This window comes from Dermacentor andersoni, chromosome 3 (assembly GCF_023375885.2).
Source record: "Dermacentor andersoni chromosome 3, qqDerAnde1_hic_scaffold, whole genome shotgun sequence".
Classification (NCBI taxonomy): Eukaryota; Metazoa; Arthropoda; class Arachnida; order Ixodida; family Ixodidae; genus Dermacentor; species Dermacentor andersoni.
Genome location: NC_092816.1, coordinates 74,380,258 through 74,401,514, shown reverse-complemented (window position 1 = coordinate 74,401,514; position 21,257 = coordinate 74,380,258). Strand labels below are relative to the sequence as shown.

Below are 21,257 nucleotides of genomic sequence, written 5' to 3'. Positions count from 1 at the left end.
CAACTTGCGGCACATATTTCAATCTACGAATTATAGCCGGTGACTTCGCAACGCGTATCCAACTGAAACGAATTCTCGGAGCTGCATCAGTATCGGCATAATAATTTTCAGTTTCCGGGACGATGAAGTGTCTTCTTGACAGAACGCTTGTTTCTGTGCTCTCTGCATTCTTGGTGAACTCTTTGCCTCTCGGGGTGCCTCACCTCCCCGTCTTGCGACCATGGACGCGGAGCATGCCACAGGCCCGCCTGGCCAGAAGTCATCACGGCTGTCAACCGCAAGGAAGCGAGTTGGCTCCCCCAGCGACACCGAGGACACCGAGCTGTACTCTATGTCGGAAGACGACTCATCTGACGACGGCTTCATACCCGTCCGGAGTAAGAGGGCGAAGAGAAAGATCGCCAACACAGCGCCGTCACCTCCTGCGAGCACTACGACTATGAAGTCAAGGCCTGCGCGCTGGCCACACGTCATCATCTTTATGCCGGAAGAACCGTCAAGCAACCTACGGTTGCTGAACAGGCAAGCCCTATCCATTTTTCTGGAACGTGCGGTGCCGGATCAAATTAAAGACATCAGAATAAACCCACGCAAGAATATACTCGCCATAGACGTGCACAACGCGAGTGCGCTTGGAACACTTCAAGAAATCACGGAGCTTGGCGGAATCAAAATGCGCCCCTTCATCCCGATCGACGACACATCGATAGCCGGTGTAATTTACGACATTGACATTGCCATTCCCAATGAAGATTTACCTAGCCTCATCAAGCCGGCAAACGAGGGCACGATCATTACGCAAGTGCGCCGTCTTGGGAATACGCGCTGCGTAAAAGTAATCTTCAAGGGGAATTGCATACCCTCCCACGTTAAAGTCGGTCATTTTCGACATCCAGTTCGACCATTCATCCAGAAGCCGCTTCAATGCCATCAGTGCTTCAGGCTAGGACACGTAAAAGGCGTGTGTCCCAACTCGCTTCTGTGTCCCCGTTGCGCTGAACCTCATGCAGAAGTGACCTGCGGTGCCACAGTTCTGAAGTGCGCCAACTGTAGCGGCCCTCACGCAGCCTCGTCGAAAGACTGTCCCCGCATCAAGAGGGAGCGCGCGGTTCTGAAACAAATGGCCAGAGACAATTCGGCCCACAGGGAGGCAGCCGAAGTAGTCCGGCGTCGGCGTCGACGTCGGCACCGTCGTACGTCTTCAAAGAAGGCGCATGAGCGAAACGATAGTACCCGCTCCACTACGGTACCACCTAGTCGCGACGCGAAAGGGCCCACCACTTCCACGAGGGCATCAGATAAGACTCTTTCTTTAGAGGAATGGCCTACGCTACCGAGCCGCTCCCTTGCTAAGGAACCTCAGAAGGTCACGGCGCCACCGGAGCCTTCTCCGGCCATTGATGATTCACCTAAAACAGATCAAGTCATCTCGGTGCTACGTTCCCTCATGGAGGCCATCCGAACGATTTTAGTTGAGATGGGGACACCGTCTGCTCGAAGCGCACTTAAAGTGCTGGACGCCTTAAGCCCAGTGCTTGAATCCCTCAACTAGAAAGATGGTTACCCATACCCCATCCTTCCGAAAAGAAGTCAAGGCAGCGTCCGTCATGCAGTGGAACGCCAGAGGGCTAAAATCACGAATTTCAGATTTCCGTCAGTATGTGTACACCAATGTGTTTCCACTCATCGTCATTTGTGAGCCCAACTTGTCGAAACCAATCAGACTGTCAGGGTACGAATGTTTCATGTCATCAACAAATAGTGCATGCAGCATAATCATCATTTTTGTTCGTCGGGAACTCACCTATGTTTTGCAACCGATTGCGCCCCACGACGACAATCAGTATATATGCGTCACAGTTAAAAAGAACAAACTCTTGCTTACTCTCGTAGGCGTGTATATATCGCCTTCCAACAATTTCGACACTAAAAGACTAGCGGATATCTTGAGTGTTTGCCCCGCCCCATGGGTCATCATAGGAGATTTCAATGCACACCATCCAGCATGGGGAAGTACAAAGACAAGTGCAAGAGGACGAAGATTATCAGGCATCGCCTACAACTATGGCCTTACTCTCTTGAACGATGGTAGCCCCACCTTTCTTCGAGGCGTGACATACGGCAGCTGCCTCGACCTTGCTTTTGTCTCCAACTCTCTCGCCAGATATGTGAAGTGGTTTCCAGATATTCAGACACATGGGAGTGATCACATTCCCACCTATCTGAGCATCAAAGGCTTGTCGTCTAGATCTGGCCCACGGAATACCATTCGGACGATTCAGTGGGCCAACTTCAAATCTGATATGGAAGATGCCTGCAGCGAGGGCCTACCCTCTGGGTTAGAACAAACAATTAAAAATACGATGCGGAACGCCACCCGCATACTGACGATCTCTCACACGCGAAACGACTTCGACATAGAATTAGAGCGACTTCGCGCACTTCGTCGCCGGGTGGAACGTCGATATCGGCGTACAAGATCAATCCATGACCTTAGGGCAGCAAGGAGGATACAAAAGAAGATTCAGCGTCGAATGGATAGATTAGCGTCGGAACGTTGGGCAACGTTTTGCCAGACACTCGACCCCCGCAAGCCGCTGTTTCACATTTGGAAAACGGTGCAAGGTCTGCGTTGCCTTCCGGAACAGCGTTTTCCATTCAAGGCGCTCGCGCTTTTCCAAGGGCGGCAAGACATCGATGTCGCAGAAGACTTTTGTGCGCGAAAGGCAGACCAAGCGACACGTCCAGATCCTCCAGCCCGAGATGATGTCCCCCATTCCCGAGATTGCCGCATGGACCTTCCTTTTACAATGGAGGAGCTCGAGGCGGCACTAGCTCTCTGCAGGCGCTCATCATCTCCGGGTCCAGATGGTATATCATACCGAGCCTTGTGCTATCTCGGAGAATCCGCACGGATAGCACTATTGAGTCTCTACAACACCTCATGGCAGGAGGGAAATGTTCCTGACGAATGGAAAGTGAGCCGCCTGGTGCCAATCTTGAAGCAGGGCAAATCCCCGCTAGAGCTCACCTCTTACCGCCCGATAGCGTTGGCAAGCTGTGTAGGAAAGATAATGGAACGGATGATCCTTGGCCGCCTGGAATGGTACCTTGAACACTACAAGATTTATCCGAGTTCCATGGCTGGTTTCCGACGTGACCGCTGTTCCATCGACAATGTAGTTGATCTCGTTTCATATGTCCAGCACGAAAGGTCCCGTAAACGTTTATCTGCCGCTTTATTCTTAGATGTGAAAGGGGCATACGATAACGTATTACATGAGGCTATCCTCGACGCTCTTGTGACGGTTGGCCTAGGTGGTCGAGTATTTTTATGGATTGCAAGTTACCTATCTGCAAGATCATTCTATGTATTAACTGACGATGGCCCAACTACGCGACGCTATACCAGCAAGGGCGTTCCTCAAGGCGGTGCTCTCAGCCCGGCGCTATTCAACCTCGCTCTTATTGGGCTTGCTGAACACTTGCCAACTACCACCAAAATTTCAGTATACGCAGACGACATCTGTCTCTGGACTTCGGCAGTCACACGTCCTCAGATACGTGCACGGCTTCAGAGAGCGGCTACTTTGACAGCGAGCTACTTGTGTGAACAAGGTCTTAGCTTATCGCCAGAAAAATGCGCCCTAGAGGCGTTTACTCGCAAACCAATGACGCCTTATGTCATCTCAATCAATGGGCGGAGCATTTCCTATGCCAGAACCCACAGATTTCTTGGCGTAATTATCGACCGAGACCTTTGTTGGAGCCCGCACGTGGCTTACATGAAACGACGCCTAACAGCAACCTCCCAGTTGTTTAAATACCTGACAGGAAAGACGTGGGGGATGTCAGTAGACGCAATGCTGAGACTCTACAGAGCTCTCTTTCTCGGTTTTTTAAGATACAGTCTACCTGTACTGAACAACACCTGCAAGACAAATATTCGTGTTCTGCAAGCAGCGCAAGCTCAAGCACTCAGAGTTTGTCTTGGTTTGCCGAGATGCACGTCAACTGAGGCAACTATTGCGATTGCTCGGGACCATCCAATGCAGACTCACATCACGGTGGAAACCCTGAGAACGCATATCAGACATTTGGCACGGGCCCCCTATCACCACCTTGCAACACTACCTTCAGACAGGCACCAAGCATCATTCTCAAAAACTATCGTCAAGTACAACGACAAGCTTCCCTCGGGCTTCACCGCTGCATCTAAACCTTCCTTCAAAGCCAGGAAAGGTGCCCGGGATTATTGTACGGTTTTCAAAGCTCTTAACTCGTGACATGTGGTTTCAAAAGCGGACAGCCTTAAGAGATGCTCAATCGGATGTTTCAGTCACTGAAAACATGACGCGTCAATGCCGTGAGCTGTTGCGCTATGCAAAGGCTTGGGCAGGTGAAAATGAGTACCAGTATGCTTGGCACCGGAATGGAAAAGTGTTCATTAGAAGGAAACAATACGATCCTGCGGTTGTCATTCGTTGTGCAGCAGATTTAGACCAGTTGTGAGGCCAGTAATGTGCGGTAGTACGCGGCACTCTTTCTTCAATGTCTATTTTTACTGAATTAGTTCCTCTTTCTGACCTCCATAGTTCCATTAAGCTTGATAATCCTCATTGCTGCTCTTGTATTCACGTTAATCTCAGATCTGGCCGAAATAAGCAAGAAGAACTTGACTGTTTTTTCGGCGAAGTGGAAACTCGTTTCAATGTTGTTATGTTTTCGGAAACGTGGTTTACTTGTGAAGGTGACGTTTATGTTGTACCGACGTATAAGTGTTTCTATATGAACCGATCCATAAGAAGGGGAGGTGGTGTTGCAATGTTAGTTTCGAATCTTATGGAATCGGAAATGCTGCCTGAATTTTCTTGTATCACGCCCCATTACGAAGTCTTGGCAGTCAAGTCTGGCACAAGGATACTTTGTGTCTGCTATCGTCCACCGGGTAGCAGTTCTGCTGAGCTTTTTTTATTTCTTGATTCATTCCTAGAATTTGTTAACATGAACCAATATCAGTTAATTTTAGGTGGCGATTTTAACATTGACATGCTGGCCAATAATAACACAACAATCGAGTTCAATACTTTACTTAACGTTCACTCCTGTGAAAATGTCATCATGTCACCTACACGGATTACGACAGAATCAGAAACACTTTTAGATCTCTTCATAACAAACTTCAAAACAGATAGCTTGAAATCTGGCACCATCGCTTATGCTCTGAGTGATCACATGCCAATTTTCATATCTGTCAATCTCACTCCGAATTCCCAACGACAACCAGACCAAACGTCATTTTATCGAGTTATAAATGATCAGACGTTATGCGAGTTCAAGGAACGCTTATCTATTCTTAACTGGGAACATGTTTTTGAGGAAACCGACCCTGATGAAGCATACGAAAAATTTTTAGAGATATTTACTGACATTTATAATGCTTCCTTTCGACTGAAGAAATTCTCCCAATCAAAGAAAAGTAGAAAACCATGGGTCGACAAAGATATGTTGCAATTGATAAGAAAACGAGATAAACTTTACGGACTGTTTTTAAAAAGTAGGTGTCCTGAAGCGCTGAAAACGTTCAAAAAATTTAGGAACTTCGTTACAAAGCAACTTCGCATCGCTAAAAAGCAATATATTTATAACCGATTCAATTCAACTGGTGGACAGTCCGAAAAAGTTTGGAAGGTTTTAAAATCTATCTTTGGTAATTCTTCCGAACCGACCACAAAAATTATTCATGAAGGGATTGAATTAAAAGGTGCTGACCTAGCAGATGCCTTTAATGACTACTTTCTTTCTTTTGCGGACACATCAAACAGCGATGTAAATCTGTCTAATATGAGTGCCCGAAATAGCGAAACAATATTTCTAATGCCGGTTACAGTAAATGAAGTAATTACAGAATTTTTATCACTCAATAATAGTAAAGCTACAGATGCGTCAGGTTTCCAGATACAGCCCATAAAATTTACTATCGACATTCTTGCACCTTGCCTTGCCCATATCTTCAACTTATCTTTAGTTTCCGGCGTTTTCCCGCGTCTTATGCAAAGGGCAAAAGTTATAGTAATATATAAAAAAGGGAACAAAAATGTAGTGGGAAACTATCGCCCGATATCCATCTTACCTGTGTTTTCTAAAGGCCTCGAAAAAGTTGTTCTTAAACGGCTATCTTGTTTTAGTGAAAGATACAACATTATCACTACAGCTCAATATGGCTTTCGTAAAAACAGATCTACTGAGTTAGCTCTCCTTGCTCAAAAAGAATTCATACTAAAAAATTTTGAATAAAAAAACATGGTACTAGGATTATTTCTAGATTTTTCAAAGGCGTTCGACCTTGTTAATCACTCTGTGCTGCTTAAAAAATTGGATCATTACGGTATTAGAGGCATAGCCCATATGCTGATTGCCTCATACTTGCGACATAGGTCTCAGTTTGTTAGTATTGCCGGTGAATGCTCCCAGTTGAAAGCGGTAGCTTCCGGCGTTCCGCAAGGGAGCATTTTGGGTCCGTTTCTTTTTGTTCTTTATGTTAATGATATTGTCCACATCGACAGCACTGCTAAGTACATAATTTACGCAGATGACACCAGCTTGTTTTTTTCGGGTACTTCAACTGCTGATCTCGCAAATCGAGCTAATAAAACCTTAAAAGAAATAAATACTTGGGCGGCTGATAATCACTTAAGAATGAACGTTAGCAAAACTGCAGCAGTAATGTTTCACCCACGTCACAAACACTTTGAACCTCCTCTAATTGAATTAAACAATACCAGAATAGAATTTGTGCCGTCTGTGAAAACTCTGGGCGTTTCCTTTGCAGCAGATATGTCGTGGAATGATCATATTAATTACATAGTTCAGAAACTTTCCAGAACAGTTGGTATCATGCGCCGTAATTGCTTTAATTTTCCTACATCAGTTAACTTGTTACTTTACCACTCTTTGTTCTCTTCCATAGCCAACTACGGATGTATGGTGTGGGCAACAACAACAGCTGGAAACATCAACAAACTCACTGTCTTACAAAAACGTATTATACGCATTGCATGTAAAGTGCCGTATTTCTTCCACACTGCTGGCCTTTTCCATCAACACAACATTATACAGATGAAGTCCATGTATAACTACAGACTGTGCTATAAATATAAACTCGCCATGATGAAAAATGATGACTCCTTGCTTAGACTTGCTGGGTTAGAGCAGAGCAGAACTGTGTATGATACCCGCACAACAGAACCTTGGAATGTTAAGAAATGCCGCACAAACTATGGCAAACAAATGTTGCAGCATACCTTACCGACACTTCTGAACCATTTGTACTGCTACGAGAATATTGATTCATCTAATATTTCTCTGAAAGAATTGCCCCAAATGTTCGTGTAGTTTTGTACTGTACAAGTACAATGTACTGCGTACTGAAAGTGTATGTCTCATTCTCTGTACCGAACGCACGTGTTTTTTTTGCTTTTTTGTTTTTCTCCTCACGTTTTGTCTGTTGTTGTACTCCGCCGCCGTCAATGCTGCACTGTAAGAGGAAGCCAGGACCTCTCAAGCTGTCTATACAGCTTTTTCTCTGGCTGTCCTCGCAACACCAGTTGCGGAAATAAACCTTCAAACCTTCAAACCTTCAAACCCCCTTGGTGCCTTGTCAGCCCCACAGTCCATCTCAGCGTACCAGGAATCGGGAAAAAGTCTGAGCTGTCGTCGCCTGTGCTGAAACAACTGTCTCTGCTTCTTCTGCACGAGAGGTACGCAGACAGTGCACATATTTATACTGACGGTTCCACAAACATCCAGTGTTCGTCCGGTGCTGTAGTCGTCCCAGAAAGAGGTATTACCATCAGCTTTACGACTGACCACCCAACGACATCTACGTCTGCGGAACTAGCTGCTCTTCGAGCTGCACTTTGTTTTGTCAATCGGGAACCACCTCGACAATGGTCAATTTTCAGCGACTCAAAGGCAGCCCTACAATCTGTACTATCAGCTCTTCGTCGCGGGCTATTCGAACAGCTCGTATTTGATATTAGAAGCCTACTCCATACATCACATGAGAAAGGACATCACGTGACGTTTCAGTGGCTGCCAAGTCACTGCGGCGTCATCGGAAATGAAGACGCCGATAAAGCCGCTCGGACAGCTCTTGAAGACACACAGGAAGAGGCCATACCACTTTCACGGTCCGACGCAGCCAGCAGACTTCAAGTGCTTGCACGGGAGATCACGCTCTCTCTATGGTGCACACCAAGCAGCCAGACCAACCGCAGCAATCATCAACACGTCCTGCCCTCCTTGATGCATCTGTGAATGCCAACTGGACTCCGCCGAAGTGAGGCCACCCTGCTTTATCGCTTATGGCTAGGGGTGGCATTCACGAAATCTTACACATTTCGCATTGAAATGGCCGACAACGCTCTCTACACTACCTGTTTTTGCGAGGAGACGCTAGAACCCATTCTGTGCGACTGTCCTGAATATAATGTTCAGAGACAGTCCCTGGCGTCCATTCCAGCTCATCTTGACAATAGACCATTGTCAGTTGAAACGATTTTCAGATATCGCCGACTGAAGACATCGCAGCTGAAGGCGACGAAAGGACTACTTCGATTTATGAAGGATACGGGCTTGGACAAGCGGCTGAGACAGTGCTGTCACGTACCGCACAAGAGTGACAGACTGTTACCAACGATGTGTGTGCCGTGTTATGTTCCCTCTATCTCTTCTCCCCATCTTTCATCCCCCCATCCCGCTCCCATGTGTAGGGTAGCAAACCGGTTAGGCTAAACTGGTTAACCTCCCTGCCTTCCTTCTCCACTTTTTCCTTCCTTCCTTCCTTCAGTTTCCGACTAAATGCACAGGTGTTCCACTTACTTCTTTTAAAGAAAATACTGTTTTATGCATTGAAACATAAAAGCAACTGTAACACCAACGAATTTAGGACGACACATCGAAAATTAATGTCTCGATACTGGTGCAGTCCTGAGAATTCGCTCTTAGTGGATGCGCCTTGCCATCCTACTAGCTACAATTCGTAGAATAAGATATGTGCAGTAAAATAATTGTTTAAAGGTTAACTAGTGTAACTATGTTAATTATTTAATCACGCACTTTGGTTTCTCCTAGAAGTAGTGGCCGCCCCATCGAGTAATTTCGATCAAGGGTTAGAATTGTGCTACCTTCCACAGGTAATTTTTAAAAATGTGCTACCTCTAGAAAAACACCCTGTACAGTCTTCACAAACAGCTGTGACGTGAAAATGAGCCCTGCTGGGAAATGTTTATTGAATTCTCGCAGTTTGTCTTCTATTGGTTTAGCGCAGCGGAAAGTGTAGAAATATTTAGATGAGTACTTGGTCCCACTTATGGGCTTTCGGATTCGTCATAGAAATACAAAGAAAAAGATGTTAGAAAACATGGCCAGGCCTTCGAGTTCGCACATTCATCTGTGAAAAGTTATGCACCGTAGCCATAAGTGCAATTTCATGAAACGGTGTCGCCGCTAACAACGCTGGCGGGTGGACTTCTCGGTCTTTGTTTTCCAACCCATCTTGCATCACTCTAGACCACAACACTCCTTACCTCTCTGGTTTGAAGATTTCTGGTTCGGGAAAGAACTCGGGGTCGTAGTGCATGGCGTGGGCTGGAATCTCGACGCGCATTCCCGGCGTAAAGCGGACGCCAGCAACTGTTGTGCTTTGCGAACATATCCTGGTAAGCCTGAAATTTCAAAAATTAATGGCGTTGGCTGATGCTGCGGCCGCACAGAGACAACGTTGGCAGACATTTGTATGTTCACACTTTGAGATCACTCTGTGCCACATCATACGTGAGGCACATTATTCTGCCCACGAATAATTCCAAATGTCTGCAGTTTTTGGAGTTTAGGCGAATAAATGCAGGAACCTGGTGATAATCTTATGTTTAGTAATTGTGTGCTAACCAGAAAATGGAGGCGCGCAAGGATCGTATGGCTTAAGAAAGCAATAGCCCTCACTATTTATGTCCCGTCACTTCATCACTGTAGAGCTGACTATTCGCTTCATTACGAGAGAAAGGAGCAGCGATAAAGGCGGCTTTGTGAAATTCATGCAAACTTCTACAACTCGCCGCAGACACTCCTTGCCAATGACGCACCGGTACAGTATAAGAACACACGCCACATGTGTGGGCGGGTAGGTGCGTGTATGGGCATTTACGTGTGTGTGCGTGTTTTGCCTGCTGCCAAAAACAACGACAAAGCCGAAGAAGTGTTGTTCAGTTGAACGTACTGCTCCTTACAATGACACCCTTTTTCCGTAAATAAACTGAATGATTTATAATCTCTTAATTGGGACTACGACCACTACGTTACCCTCCGCGGCACTGCCCATTTCTGAACAGTGTGTGGCTAAAACTTTCAACAAAAACTCAATAGTAACACTCTGAAAAAACTGCATGGGGATATTGGAGGCATTTTGAAATTAATGCAAAATACGTTTTTCGCATCGACATAGGGCATCGGTGGACAGCAATATTTTCTAACCACATCTAACTTTTTCGCAGTGTGGTAAACTTTGCATATGATAGGTAAGGCTTTTCTATGGGTTGATTTTAGTGTTTACAGCTAAAGCTATTCTTACGCTGAGCTGAAAACAGCGTCAATGTCAACACAAATTAGTCCCCATTCATGCAATAATTGCGCTCATTTACGTATCCAACTTAACATTTAGCGCTTGAGCTTCACGCATAACTATAGAATAGGAGCACATATGCCAACTAAAGCGGCATAAAATGCCCCCTAGCGATGACAACGCGTAGCTGTACACACGCCTCATCTCGGCTTTAATTTAAACTCATGCACGCAGATAACTTACACTGACGTCGGTGAGTACATCCGCAGCGTTTCACTGACGACGGCATCAAGAAGCACCATCGACCGCAGAGATTCGTAGTTGGCCTCGTCCTGTTAGACAAAATGCACAAAGAAGTGGTAAGGAAGCAGTGTCGATATGGAAAATGAAGTCACGCAAGTTGGTGAGTTAACGCTAGTCTGAAATAGGCGTTGTTCAAATTTTACAGGCATTCACGTACATCCTAGTTCGTCACTATGTTGGCCACATGGGCTAGGCCCGATCGCAGCACTAGTCCCAATTGAAAGGTGCGGGCCCAGTTCGCAAAAATATTCAGCTTCTTCCGAGATCTCGTGCCCCTTAACTCTTAGCGCCCACAGTAGTACATTGAACAGATGGCTGCCATCAGGCTTAACACGGTCATGCCTTACGCACTTTCCCGTTTCTCCTATACTCAAAAGAGCTTCGCCATGATAATACCGCTTGAAGTTTTTGACTTAGCAGTTCTACTAGACCAAGCTACCGGTATTTTCACGGTAGAGCCTTCATATTCGAAATATAGCGAAAAAAGGGCATGTCTGTTCTTTGTAAGTCTGACTGCTACTGCAAATTGAGAAAGTTCGCATTCGAGCTTTGCAAATCTTGCCCAGCCGAAGCTATGCCGATGGTATTACACCCTCTATGAATGAAACAAGCAGTCCCCAATTTCTACGCGCGTAGATATGGACTAGCACAGGGGCATGCGAAAGCATTCATATTGAATGCTCCGCAATTTCACTTTCTTTCACTTTCTTTAAGGTCTATATACTTAAAAAATTTTCGGATCCTAATTACTGGAGATACTCGTTGCTATCTGCATACGTCGTGGGCTGCCTTGACGAAACTTAACTGCAACGTTTTCATTCGTGCTGTTTGTCGTCGTCTGGCTGCAAAAGGCCTTTTGTCCTCGCTTGCGTGTGGCCGGCTTCAGATAAACACGTCACGACAAATGGTGTAGATAAGGGCAACGGCTACGGGCCCTTGCTATCGCCTACTGTCAAAAGTACTAGCTCCCTCGTGTGTATACTCACCGCGGCATCAACTTCTTTTATCACCGCTTCCTGAATCTCGGGGTGGAGGGCCAACGAGTACGCCGCGCACGTCACAGTCAGAGCTATTGAGTCACTCCCAGCGATAAATAAACACATGCACTGGGCAGAGATGTCGTTGAGTGCAGATTCTACAAACAAAAAATCGCAGTGTGTCAGACATGGATAAGGGACACTCTTGAAGGTATTCAGATGAAGTGGAATGCATGGCCATGTCTTTATTTTTTGTCACTTGGGCAAGGCAGGCGTACGGTGATGAGATTCATAAGAGAAAACAAAAGTGTGTCATTGGATCTTCGTCCAGTGCTTATTTCGTATTAATTGCTTATTAAAATAAATATGGGCTGCTAAAATTTGGAAAGGGAAAGTCGGACATTCTAACGCACTCTTCAAGTGCATGCGAAGTGCACAATGCAATGCCTAACAGAGATGCGTGGTCCTTTTAGTTTTCTTTGTGAACAGAAAATAGATCTAGGTGCCAGCTGATTATACCCTAAATGACCCTTCTGTTCTCACCAGTTGTGCATAAAGAAGCTCTGTTAGATGCGAATACCATCAAAAAATCATTGATGGAAACGCTCACTAAAGGACTAGAGCCAGATAAACCGAAGTACAAAAAATACAGTTTCACATTTTTTTTAACATAGAAATATAAGATAGCCTTGAGTTACTTCTGTGCGAAAAAAGCCGACACAACAACTAAAAAATGTATATAAATCAACATTTTGTTAATCTTCACTGATCCTTGCTCTCCAACTCATCACGGGTAGTGCCACGCGAATAATCTGAAACGGCTCGTTTCAACTGATCACGTCGCACACTGCTTTAAGCACATTACAAAAATGCAGGCAACACAGACAGTCATATGAAGAAAGAAAATTTCCTTTAGAATAATTTCATTTCATAAATGTTCTCCCAGGAAGATATCAGTTAACTTTGACAAATAACGACGGATTGCTTCTATGAAAACAAAGACATTGCTCCGATAACTTCCATAAGAAGAACGATAAATGCTCACGATGGTCTCTATCTCTCCAGCAAGCATTTCAGGTGCCGCGCAAGTTAGTTGCTAATCGATAAGTGTGTTTTTGGTAGGTCAATGCCACTCGACTTTGTGGCACTTGCGCCATGGACACCGCGTATCGCCACAATCAGCCAATGCCGCCACGCCAAAACACAAGTGTCTCGTAGAAACTTGCGAAATGACTCCTCACGTTGATTGGCTATTGTTTATACGATAACTTGGCGAACAATGCAATTTAGGTACAGCTATGGTTCTCTCCGTTTTTACAGCACTTATATTGAAGCTCGGAAGACTATGTATGAATCAGTTTATTATCAAAATGGGGAAATGCTGCCAAGTAGAGATTCATGTATATTCTGGTAGTTCATAGAAACGACACACGGGGGGTTCTAGGAAAATTGCGAATTACCTGAAAGTCGGACGCCTCCTTTCCCATTTTGCTGCATTTTGGTGTCCATGTACATTTGGAGTGCATCGTCATGCCTCTGCACAATAAGAAAGCACGCGGTTGAACTCTTGATGAATCTTTAGTGCAGAAGACACAAGTAAAATGTTTGGCAACAGGAGCTCTTTCTTTGAATTATTCAATAATACAAGCAACTGAATGTGTTCCGGAGAAGTCACTGAAGCCGTAAAAGGAATCCCCATAGTGCAAAGTAAATATTTATGAGGCACCGCTACTTCATTCGTCGAAGTGCAATATGCAAATGCACAGACATTAGAGCTCTTATTTATACAGAAAGGAAGAACTCGGATACTAAATACAACAGTAGTCATTACTTGGCAAGATAATACAAGGGCATGAAAAACAAATTGCTGTAGCGAAATAAAGCTACGACATTAACTTCTCACGGCGATTCATTATTCGTGTTCCCTTCGCCCCAACTCTATGACTGCAAGAAATATACCAGATATTTTAGTTCACCCACAAAGAACACTCCGTTTCTTTTTATCACCCTAAAAAGCCCGTAAAAATTGTATTCATACGATGCGGGTCTGAAATTAATAATCAGCACCACAAATCTTTTCGTAGAGAGATCATCAGTTTTAGAGATTGAAAACATCACTGAGCAGGTGTTGGTTGTAATGTAATGTTGAAGACGGTACCAATAGATATAAATTTAGAGCGTAGTCCCTCCCTGGCCCCCCCCCCCCCCCCCCCCCCAGACATCTCGGACGAAGAACAAAGTTGAAGTTGGCTTTCTGCCACGTGGAAGAGCCACTTAAGGGAGAGTGATCAATTCATCTTGATACGCCTAAGGGCTCTAGAATAAAGTTCGTTATTAAAACAATAATGGGGAGAAATCGACGCGCCCAACGTATACGTGGGAATCGGTTCGCTGTGCCTTCTTCGCTTCTATCTAGATCAGCGCTCCTCGCTCAATGCACGCGTTCGTTATATTTCGTTCACTTCTATCGCAATACACGGCTGCTTCTGTTGCCAGCGTGTTTACTTTTGTATAGCCAACTTCAATTTTCTTTTGCCCACTTTTCTGCTTATCTGTACCTAAATGTCCTTCGTTCTTGTCATTCTGTTCAGTTCGCTTCCCTTTCAGCAATTAGCTACTTTTGATGCTGACTTTCTCATTATTCTTTAGTGGGCTCCTAGAAACTTCTGTTGTGCACCGCTTCAGTTCGTTCCTCTTGTTCTGCTTATGTACACTGGAACTTACTGAAGCCGTAATAGGAATCCACATAGTGCAAAGTCAATATTCATGAGGCACCGCTACTTCATTCGTCGAAGTGAAACATGCAAATGCACAGGCATTAGAGCTCTTATATATACAGAAGGGAGGACTCGGATAGTAAAAAAAACAGTAATTATTACTTAGCAAGATAATAGAAGGCCATGCCCTTCTATTATCTATTATCTATATCTATTATATTATGTTATCTATATCTATTAGAATGACATGCCCTTTCTGGCGAATTGATGAATAATGTTTACATGCACAGTGGCCCATTGCCAGTTCCACATATCCAGTGACCCAACTTGTCCATTTGCACATGCACCCAATGGCGCATGCGCAGTGACTCAAGTTGTGTAATCAGCAATACAGCAGCGCCAACCACAACGCGAGGGGAAATGCAAGAACATCTTCGCTTTGAAAAATATTGTTCAATAATCACAGGACGGCGATATGATGAGGCGAAAGAGATTATAGATTGAGTTGAGCTTTCAGGTTTGGACCGCTTATGTCATATGGGATTATGAAAAACCAATAAATCTAGCAGAACGACTTTGGACTGCTTAAAGCTTATTACCAAGTCAACCTTGGTAGAGGTGCAAAGTAGCGGATGCATACGAAAGTTTTGTTTCCACAATCACACGATTTCGTTCCCTCACTTTGCCTAAAGAACCACCTGTCTTTTCTTGAAATGGCATCACTAATACTTTCATTATCTACTTTTCGTTGAACCTAAAGCCTCTGTGAGTTCTAAATATCCGCTTTTGTTTGGCAGAGAACCATGGTATTTTGTTTTTTATGCCACTAATCCTGACGAGGTAGAATGTGTAACTCCTGGTTTAAAATGAAATGGCTGAGCTTTAGATAACACTACTGCACAGCATATGAAAATAAGTTAGCTTTCACTGTCACTCATGCTAATTTTATGATTTAATTTTACCTTCAGAACAGTTTTCATCGCCAATTATAATTTTTGAAAGGGATGCATTTATGGAAGAAAGGCAGTACATCATCAATCGAAAGCTACCGCACATTGTTGGTGCTCCCTATTATTGCCGTACTCGCGCATAGAGAAATTTATCTAATTAGGTTAATAAAATATTACAAAACGTTTAGCACCATGACTGCTTCTCAGTTTGGATTTCAATAGCGGTTTTCTGCAGATGCTGTCATCACGTGTTTAATTGACATAACTATACCTTGCAGTGAGTATAAGGTCTGGCGCTACCAGTGCGTTCATAACTTGAAATCGCTTGACGCGCTTAACAAAATTATTTTACAGCGTAAGATATTATGGGCTTATTCGAACAGCCGTTCCGGTTGGCGAGGGTGTCCGTCGCCGCCGCCACCAGTGTAGGGTATCTGTCGCAGTTATCGCGTAGCGCGCGAGAAGCCACGCGATCACAACCGCGCCGCGTAGCGCCGATACGCGCTCACTTTGCATTGCAGACACATATTGTGGGGCGTATAACGTCATACTTATCCAAGCGATTCTCGTTTTAATGTTTCGTGCATGCACACCCTTAACTTTCACACTGGGACGATGGATCCTTTGAAAGGGGGAGGGGGGGGAGTGGCGCGTCTGTAGAGCGGAAAGGACAATGACGAAAATGAGACGTATCGCCATTATTCAGAAAAATAACGAATAAGAGGAACAATTGACTAGCATGCAGTATTAAACAGTCCGTTCTTGTTACTGCTCCTGCAGAGTGAGTAGTGCTTTGGACCCTCGAGTTTCCACAAAGATGGCATCGTATCCTGACACGTATCACGAGATGTGACACGTGTGCCACGTAGTCTCGCTGCCTGTGTTACCCCTTCGCAACGCGTTATAGCGCCTACTCGAAAGGTGCGAACCGCTGCTGGAGAAGCGACTCGTAGAGCTACGCGCACGGCTACTACCAGGCAACGTGGGGCTCCACAGACCACTGTGAAGACAGCAGCACAAACAGCAAGCGGTCATCGACGCCGGGGGGACGGTTCAGTTCGTTCTCAAGAAAAAGACACAAAAAAGACTCCGCTGCGAACACCCTCTTGACACAATCATGCACAGTTGCTTTTCGCTGCTCCATCAGCCTCACCGATTTGCCGTTTGCTCTCTCAAGGTACGTTATCTGGCTGCACACAGGCTTGACGTCATGCACGACTACATCTTAATGCGAGTGTCTCTATATGTTTCCCCAAGACTTGGCTCCGCCCCATCATATCAACGCCTACAGCTGCGTCGTGTCAGAAAAGACAGCTGAGCACCCGGCCTCGTGTGCGGTACTATACGAACGAGGAAATGAGCGTGTGCCAATCAAGGAGCCCCAGACGCAGACTTTGCCAACGTTTGTGCATTGCGTAATTCCGAGGGTATTGTGGTTGTCTAAGTGTAGGCGTAGCCAGGTGCTCAACATGGCAAGATTGCGTACTTCCTGACAGATACATTCTTTCCTCAAGACGATGTGCTCCTAATGGTTACGGGCAATTTCAAAGTAAACACGAGGGATTCCCCAATTGCCTGGTTCGTACAGTGTGTGCAAGAAAACCTCGCCATGGAATCTGTTCCAAATACACAGTGTAGCTCTTCGCGCACAGGTTCTTGTTTCGACTTTGTATTTAGAGATATCGAAGTACCCTCACTATGCCCCGCTGCATGGCCTTCTAGGCCTACTTTCCCGAAAATAAACACCCTTGGGTGTGTTTCACTAAATGTTTTCAAATAAAAACACGACTTTCAATACACTTACTACCTTGCATTTGACGCCTTCAATCAGCCTACGCTGTGACTGTGCTGCGTTTGCCGCGCAGCCCTTTGGCTTTTGTTTATGAACCTTCTGTGCCACGGCATTGCTTTGTCAGCCTTTTCTTGTCGAATAATTTTCATTCGAATATACGTAAGCTTGTGTTTATTAATCGTTATAGCTCTGTTTTATTGGAGACTGTCAAAGTTATTTATTGGTGCGGCCTATAGTTACCGGTAGGGAATAAATAATACACAACTGGCCGTTAATAAAAAAGACCGGGACCGCACTTTGAGCAGTAATTTTATACAGTTTAATGTATTCGGCTGTGAGTAAAGTTGAGAGACATTTCGCATAAGGTGTTGGTATAGAACCTTGTGGGAAGCATTTTTGTAATTTATAAAGATAACATTGGCTTGAATATTTGTATTAATGTTACAGAGCAAATAACAGACCAATATGACCAGTATAGTTTTGCCATTTGCTTTTGTTATTGTTATTTTGCTATTTCCACCAATGTCATTTTTTTTGCATGTAATAACTTATTTGGGCAGATATTTTCTTTCAGTTCTGTGAGCTGGAGAGTTTTATTAAATACACTTAAGTTCAGGAGCTGTAACAAGCCCCTTTATCGAAACTTACTTCACTGTCGCGCAGTCGTTGTCCGATCAAGTGCTTTGTGAAGTCCAGCGCATACTGCGAGTCACCTTTGTTCGGAAATTCCACTCTGAAAACCTTGAAAAGCCTTGGGAGAGTGGCTGGATCATGCAAAATCAGAAAAAGTAAGAAAAAAATGTATGCGCAAAGAATAAGATCTGCTGTACTTGGGTTCCACACAGCAAGCACTAAAATAGAACAATGCTAAAGCTCCGCAAAGGCACTCTAAAGACAAAACAGGTTACTAATGTTGTTAGACTTATTAATCAGACGACGAAGGATTTCAGCTGAATGAATGCTTGCAATAAATGCCTCCAGCAGAAGTGCTGCTTTAGCGACATGCATAGGAATTCAAAGGTAAATGCTCCTTATCAACTAGAACTTGCATAGGGCCGTCAATGACTGCTTCTGCATTAAGTGCTATTCGTCGTGGTGCAGCTATACATACGTAGACCTATGTATATATAGACAAGGTCAACGGCTACTTCTGAGTCAAGTGGTGTTCCTTTTGGCCAAGGAATCATAAAATCGTTTAGGGCTGTGCATGTCTGTTATCGGATATGAAGTTTATTACGCATCTAAATGGGCAATCACAAGGTGATGTAGCGTTATTATTTTGTGATAACAAGTACCAGTACCTTTACAGAAACACTAATGAACAGGAAACAAGAAGATATGGCAGTAATCGATTTTTCATTACGGTACCTTTTCAGCGACGTCACCGCTTCAAGGTCTAGAGTATGATAATGCATGACTTAGCTTTTACCCACGAAAGAAAATGCCCGAGTACATTTAGGAGGTGAGTACTCACTCATCATGAGTAGCCTCCAGCCACCAGGGGCACTGAGGAAGCCGCTATAGCATTTGAGCATTGGGTGCTCAGTGTCAACGTGACTATCAATGTCCAGGTCAAAGATGAGTAATGTGTACAAGTCCATGGCCGATTTTTCCAACAATCTGGGGAGTGAGAAATATGCACAATAGAGGCCCGACTTTGCCAATGTGCATACTTAAAATGCGCGCATACTAATAGGGGCACCGTATGCGATATTAGCGTCAGTATTTTAATGGACTACGTCTGGTTTACATATTGAAAACATAAAACTTGTGGACACGGAAGAGAGAAACAGTATGCGTTGAGTTCACTAATTTGAGGAGGCAAAGAAGGCCGACTGCTTAAGGGTGGCGTTAAACGAATCGAACTCTTCTGTGTCGTTCCGAAAAAAGCAGACCAGTGTAAAGTCACCGGGTAGTTGTTTTTTAAAATCAATTTCAGCTTTCGATCTAGCGCTTTACGCATTCAAATGCCCAGGGGCAAGAACGCTTTGCATGCGCCATTTAAGAAATTCGTCTGGCGACGGTGAGCCCCTAGTTTTCCTCAGGAGATGCGCCAGTACCTTACTTTTATTTACTGGTCCCACGTACTCTCGCATGTTGCTTAAGCTGAACACTGTGCGGTATATGCACGCCAGGGTGGAGCTAGATAGGCTTTCGTAACATGTGACTCGTCAGCTATGTAGTCAGTTATATAGGTAATATGGCACACTTTCTACAGAAGCTCTACTAAAGGCGGCTATTTTGAACAAATATGCCTTAAGGTTTGAAAATAGTACCCGGAAGTAGCATGTGCACGTCATCGTTAAACTGCCAGCGATTTACTCCCATGTATTATTTCGCACTGCGAGAAGAATGAACAACGCCATGACCACCCTAATGTTCTTTTTCAATACATTTGTTTAACATAGATAGTGTGTACTGCACGCATAATGAAGATTTCTCTGCGGTTCCCGAAGTGGTGATGGTTTCAAAGCTTACATTAGGCTTCCCTTCGCAAGGAATTACTTAATGACAGGAGGAATAGCAAGTTACCAACTGCCCGCTTTCGACAGGCAGGCAGGCAGGCAGACAATGAACTCAAACCCCCTTACGAGGGACAGCTGTCAAAAAAGAAGCATAGCAGCATAAGATATCGCCCACCTTGACTAATTAAGGAGTTGCTTAGCGATTAAAAAGACTTGAAAGCGCCGATTGAGAGTTGCACATTTTAGCGGTTAATCAAGTTGCTAGTTTGAATATTGATTCATTGTGATTAGCGAGTTCATTGCTGTTCTGTAAACTGAAGGAAACCTAATACGCGAACTTAACGAAACCTGACGAGAGACATTCACCGTCATTCGCTTGCGGTAATCAACTAAAAGAAGGTTCTATTTAGTTTTCTAGAACGATAAATCCAAGGAGAACAAATATTAAGAAAGAAAACATCACCAAGTTATGTTTGCCCCGTTATTATCCCTGAATCACAGAAAAATTATGCTTCTCTTGATCTGCAAGAGGCTCGCGGATATTTTTTAAACAGATATATTCCTTTGCAAACTAGCCCACTGAACATTGACGTATAATGCGGGTGGAGTTTTCGAAAGAATGTATTATCGTAAAGGCTTATCCTTGCCTCAAAGAAAAGCAAGAAAGGTATTATACTCACTGGCAGAGATTCGTGGGCTGCCCTTTATTGAGCTTCGCCAGCAGCAACTTCGTAAACCTGTCCATAGTCTTAGTCATTTTTGGTACCATCTGAAGAGCAAAAAAAAAAAAAAAAGGATAGTCTGTTTACGTTTCTTTGGCCGAAGGGATTACGAACGTTCGTAATTCGTTTACTCACTATTCGAACCATTCGAACCACACCTACCGATTTTAATTTAGCCGTTGTGAACATTGGCGACAGCGAACTGCGTGTATGCTTCCATTCGTCATTTTGCTGGTGCAGCACCATTTGGTCCCAAAGAGTATTTCCTGATACCTTGTCATCCTGGTGTTGTGAAAAAATGAGAAGGAGTACCGAGGGAATTATCTTATTTATTTGCAATCAGTGGAAGCCAACCGACAATGAGAGAGATGGGAATTTTACTGTGGTTATTGAAAGGCAATGGAGCATATGGCTATTGACTGTGGACTCGATATGTGCAAACCATAAGAAAAATGGAAAATAGAAGAGGCAACTTGGCCGCCGATAAGACCTGAATCCCCATTATCCGCATTATGCGTGCGATGTTTTGTTAATTCAGCTACGTCAGCAACTGTTCGTCTACGGTAGCGCATATTTGTTTCAGGTAAGGAGAGTAAGATGAGCTTAAACGTAATTTCAATATGAAAAAAATTTACGAGCTAGTGTCATCGCACGTTTTAGCCGGATAGAGCCAGAACGGTAGACCACAGTAACTATTCGATGCTTAAGAA

General features: G+C 44.4%; 1 protein-coding gene across 2 annotated transcripts in view; it reads right to left on the bottom strand.

Moving 5' to 3' along the window:
- LOC126545049 (cytochrome P450 3A41-like) overlaps positions 1–21,257 on the bottom strand; it is an 87,228-nt gene that overhangs the window by 10,332 nt on the left and 55,639 nt on the right. For both annotated transcript variants that reach the window (XM_072287213.1, XM_072287212.1), the window contains 8 exons: positions 20,710–20,829; positions 20,506–20,594; positions 18,835–18,980; positions 18,009–18,124; positions 13,362–13,437; positions 11,911–12,059; positions 10,865–10,953; positions 9,591–9,728 (listed from right to left, as the gene is read on the bottom strand). In XM_072287213.1, the coding sequence (XP_072143314.1) occupies positions 9,591–9,728; positions 10,865–10,953; positions 11,911–12,059; positions 13,362–13,437; positions 18,009–18,124; positions 18,835–18,980; positions 20,506–20,594; positions 20,710–20,829 (923 nt within the window). The remainder of the gene's footprint in view (positions 1–9,590; positions 9,729–10,864; positions 10,954–11,910; positions 12,060–13,361; positions 13,438–18,008; positions 18,125–18,834; positions 18,981–20,505; positions 20,595–20,709; positions 20,830–21,257) is intronic.